Raw genomic sequence first — 4,791 nt, 5'->3', positions numbered from 1 at the left:
GTATCATCAATAGCAGAACAAGTGATCCAGCGGAATCGAAGACAGTGGGTGATTCCCCCTCCTCTCTAATCCAACAGGGCTGCCCAACCCTGTTTCTGGAGATCTACTGTCCTGTAGGTTTTCACTCAAATCCTAACAAAGCACACGTCATTCAACAGTTAGAGCATGGCTGCCCAACCCTGTTCCTAGAGATCTACAGTCCTGTAGGTTTTCACTCCAATCCTAAGAAAGCACACATTACATTATAGTTTTTTGATAATGCTTTTACTCAAAGCGACTTACAGTTGATTAGCCTAAGCAGGGGTAAATCCCCCCCGGAACAATGTGGGGTTCTTGGATCTTGATTAAGTGCCCAACAGCTGTGACTATGCAGCGGCTTGAACCACCAACATTCTGGGACCCAGTCAAGCAACCTAGCCACATAATTGACGGCATTCAATAGCCAGAGCAGAGCATGCAACCGTGTTCCTCGAGCTGTGCCATACTGCAGGTTTCACACTCCAACCCTGAGAAAGCACACCTCATTCAACAGCTAGAGAGATGTCACTGCGCAGTCGATTAGTAGAATGAAAACCATACAGGATGGCAGAGTTGTGCAGCCCTGACAGCTACATGTGTCCGATCTCCCGACTGCTGACCTGGCGTGAAACCCCCCCCCCCCCCCCCCCTCTCCTGGGCTGGCCTGGCCTCAGAGAGGCAGCGTTTAGGGTGGGGGGGGGCAGGGGTGCTCGCGGCACTGCAGAGAGCTGCAGCCCCTCCCACACACACCGGCTCAGCCCCCCCAGAGAGCGATAGAGAGATAGACAGAGAGAGAGAGAGAGAGAGAGAGAGAGAGGGAGAAATGAGGATGAGGGCAGCTCGGGAGAACTCAGAGCAGCTAGAGGTGGATTATTGCTCCTTCTACAGCAGCGACACACACACACACACATGCGCACTCACGGCGGAAGAGCTGGCAGTTCCATCCGAAAGAGTGTGCGAAAATGCCCGGCATTGAAAGAGGAGAGGAAGAAGAAGGGATGAAGTCAAAAACCAGGAGTATTCTTGAGGAGACTCTTTAAGAAGAGAGGAGGGGACTCCGAATCGTTGGAGACTGGGGGGTCGTGCGTAGGGTTCCAGGACCGCCCCTGTCCCCAAAAAATGTCTCCCCCGACGGGACTGCTCCTCTCCCGCGAGCGTGTGGACCTGCTCTACATCTCCATGGAGACGGCGATCGCGCTGGCCTCGGTGCTGGGCAATGTGCTGGTGATCCTGGTGGTGGCCCTAAATCGAGCCCTGCGGGACCCCACCTTCTGCTTCATCGTCTCCCTGGCGATCGCGGACATCGCCGTGGGAACGCTGGTGATCCCGCTGGCGGTGGTGATCAGCCTGGGGCTGAGGACGCAGTTCTTCACCTGCCTCTTCCTCTCCTGCCTGCTCCTCATCATCACCCAGAGCTCCATCCTCTCCCTCATGGCTATCGCCGTGGACCGCTACCTGCGCGTCAAGATCCCCACCAGGTGAGCGCGGCCCGACCCCTGACCCCGGCGCTGCGGCCAATCAGCTGCTCGCAAACTCCTGCACAAAAGAATACAAACATTCAAAAAGTGAATTACGAATACGTTTCAAATGTGCAGTGAGGAAAAAAAAGAAAGTGTATTCAAATGGAAAATACACCTAATTACTTAGTTATTTGTGCATTGGCTTGGAGAATATGCTTGCAGAATATGCTTTTGATACACGCAAGCACTGATATTGTTATATAGTATGTTATGTTAATGCCAAGGTTCCCCATCTTTTCCTTTTCCTGATCCCGCAACTGCGCACAATGTGTGAGCCTCCTTAGTGAAAACAATGTCATTTTGCTGAGAGCATTAAATGTCAGCAGTGGTTTTGGGGGAAGAGAAACACTCCTGTGGTATCTTCTCTGCTTTTCCTCCTCCCAAAGTCCCACCGCCGTATATTCAGTTCAGCGCAAATCAATGAGCAGGACGTCGAAAGCTTTTAAGCAAATGAAAATGCCAGCAGCCAGTTCTAACGAGTCATTTCCAATGGAATTTACTTTGGCAGAGCCGAACTAATGTTATTTAGATGCTGAGGTGCATAAAACTGTCTGAATGTATGCAAATAAACTGTATATGCTGTAAAGAATTTTTTAAAAGTATGATTTTGCTCTTGCTCTAAAGTGTAGGCATTATGTGAGACACTGTGATTTCAGTTGAGTAAGTGAAAATTCAACTGTACCTTACTTGAACGACACGTTCTTCAGAGATTCCCATGACAGGGAGCCTTCTTGCCTTAATTTGAAATTTGTTCATTAAAAAACATAAAGACAGAATTTAGATGAAAAGGAACCTCACAATTATATTCATAACATTATTATGAAAGGTGTTAAGATAATTACATAGTTACATAGTCCAACCCGAGTAAAAGTAAAAAGTAAAAAACAGTGTATGATCTACCTAATTATTAGGTAATTGAACTAATTTATGATATATGTCACTGCACAATGGGTTTAAATAACATTTACCCTAAACCTCATTTCTAATGCTAACTTCTGATTATGTAGTTCACCTTGTGCCTGAACCCTGGTACAATGTAGCTTCATAGGAACTGTGTAGCAATTACTGAAAACATGTAATTACACAGATATACATGTTTAATGCTCAATAACAAGTGTAGTTACACCAACATAAATATTGAATGTGCACTAAAAGTTTAATTACAAATATTTACATGTTTAGTGTGCAATTAAAGTCTAATTACACATATATAAGTGCTGATTGTGCAATAATATAAGCATATCAGTGTAATTACATTACATTACATGACAGGAAAGGCATTTGGCAGAGGCTCCTTTCCAGAGCGACGTATTTTTTATTTGACCTTTATTTATACAGGGAAGTCCCTTGAGAGCAAGCTCTCATTTTCAAGGGTGCCCTGTTTACAAAAAACATATATAAAAGATACAGGTTGCAACAGACAAGATAAGAGCAGACAAAAAACAAAGTATAACAAAGTGCAAAGTGCATACCCATAACCAGGGATAATTGCACTGAAAGACCCTCGAGGGAAGTACAATTTCATCTGCTACCTGCACAACAAAGATAAGAACTAAGGGCCTATTTGATAATCTGAATTATTTTATTTATAAATAAATAATACCGCACCACGCAAATATATCAGTACACTGCTTTCCATGCCAAACAAAACTAGCAAAGGTATTATCCTAATAACACAAGTAAATAACACAATTACAGACAACAGTTAAGGTTTACAGGGAGGTAGGGAAATATATATACAGTACTGTGCAGAAGTCTTAGGCACCCTAGACGTGTGTGTGTGTGTGTGTGTGTGTGTGTGTGTGTGTGTGTGTGTGTGTGTGTTAGTATAAAATAAAACATTTGAGATTTCCAAATATTCATTTTCCAAAATATTTAATTTTACAGAGACATTTTTGTATTTAATTTTAATTTATTATTTAATTTAATTACATATTACTGTAAGCAATTGACTACTTTTTACATAAAAAACTTGATCAAGGCTGTCCGAGATCAGAAGCAAGGAGCCAACCAAAGTCTACAGAAGAACTGTGGTAAGTTCTCCAACATGCTTGAAACAACAAAAACATGCTGATTTTCTTATAGAACTGCAGGACATCATTGGCTATCTCAGAGAAGTGATGCAGTTTTAACACCGAAGGGTGGTCACCAAAAATATTGATTTGATTCAGTTTGAACTATTCTGCAAAATTACAAAAATGTAATGTAAAATGTATAGTAAGTTTATAGAACTGAAGGACAGTGTTGGCTAAGACAATCAGCAGGGAGGTTGTTCCAAGCATGTTGGAGAACTTGCCACAGTACTTCTGCAGAGTTTGGTTGGATCCATGCTTCTCATCTCAGACAGCCTTGATCAAGTTTTTATGAAAAAATTGTAAATTGCTTACAGTAATATGTAAGTAGTGTATATACAGTACTGTATATATATATATAGGTATACATTTTTTATGTGTAATAAAAAGTGTAATTACACCGATATAAATGTTAAATGTGTAATAAAAAGTGTAATTACACTGATATAAATGTGTAATAGCACCCGGGGTGCGTTGTCGTGGTCCTCAGGTACAGTGTGATCGTGACGGAGCGCCGGGCCTGGGTGGCGGTGTGCGTGTGCTGGCTCCTCTCCGCTCTCACGGGCATGGTGCCCCTGCTGGGCTGGCACAACAAGGACCCCAGCGCCAACCTCACCCGGGGCACCATTATCTGCCACTTCACCACGGTCATGAGCATGGACTACATGGTCTACTTCAACTTCTTCGGCTGGGTGGTGGCGCCCCTCTGCATCATGATCGGCCTGTACGGCCAGATCTTCTACGTCATCCGGCGGCAGCTCAACCGCCGGGCGGAGGCCACCTGCGACGCCAGCCGGTACTACCGCAAAGAGCTGCGGCTGGCCGAGTCGCTGGCCCTGGTGGTGCTCCTGTTCGCCCTCTGCTGGCTGCCGCTGCACGTGATGAACTGCGTCGACTTCTTCGGCCCGGGCCGCGCGGCGGTGCCCAAGAGCGCCGTGTACGTGGGCATCTTCATGTCGCACGTCAACTCCGCCGTCAACCCGCTGGTCTACGCCTTCCGCATCGAGCGCTTCCGCGCCACGCTGGTGCAGATCTGGCGGCGGTGCGTCCTGTGCCACGCCTCCAGTGCCGCGCCCGGCTCGTGCCGGCCCTGCTCCCCCGCGCCCGCGCCCCCTCCGAAACGGCCGCTCGCCGAGAAGCCGCCCGCCAACGCCAACGGCAACCAGGAACATCAAGGCTGA

The 4,791-nt window shown here is 46.3% G+C and overlaps 1 protein-coding gene across 1 annotated transcript; it reads left to right on the top strand.

Annotated features, from left to right (window-relative positions):
* Positions 1 to 1,026: 1,026 nt before the first annotated feature.
* Positions 1,027 to 4,791, top strand: LOC133110101 (adenosine receptor A1). The gene is made up of 2 exons (XM_061219979.1): positions 1,027 to 1,496; positions 4,101 to 4,791. The coding sequence occupies exons 1-2, from the start codon at positions 1,138 to 1,140 to the stop codon at positions 4,789 to 4,791; spliced, it is 1,050 nt and encodes a 349-aa protein (XP_061075963.1). The 5' UTR covers positions 1,027 to 1,137.

The sequence above is a fragment of the Conger conger genome, chromosome 14, assembly GCF_963514075.1.
Source record: "Conger conger chromosome 14, fConCon1.1, whole genome shotgun sequence".
Taxonomy (NCBI): domain Eukaryota; kingdom Metazoa; phylum Chordata; class Actinopteri; order Anguilliformes; family Congridae; genus Conger; species Conger conger.
Note: the sequence above shows the minus strand (reverse complement) of the source record. Positions and strands in the feature narration are given on the sequence as shown.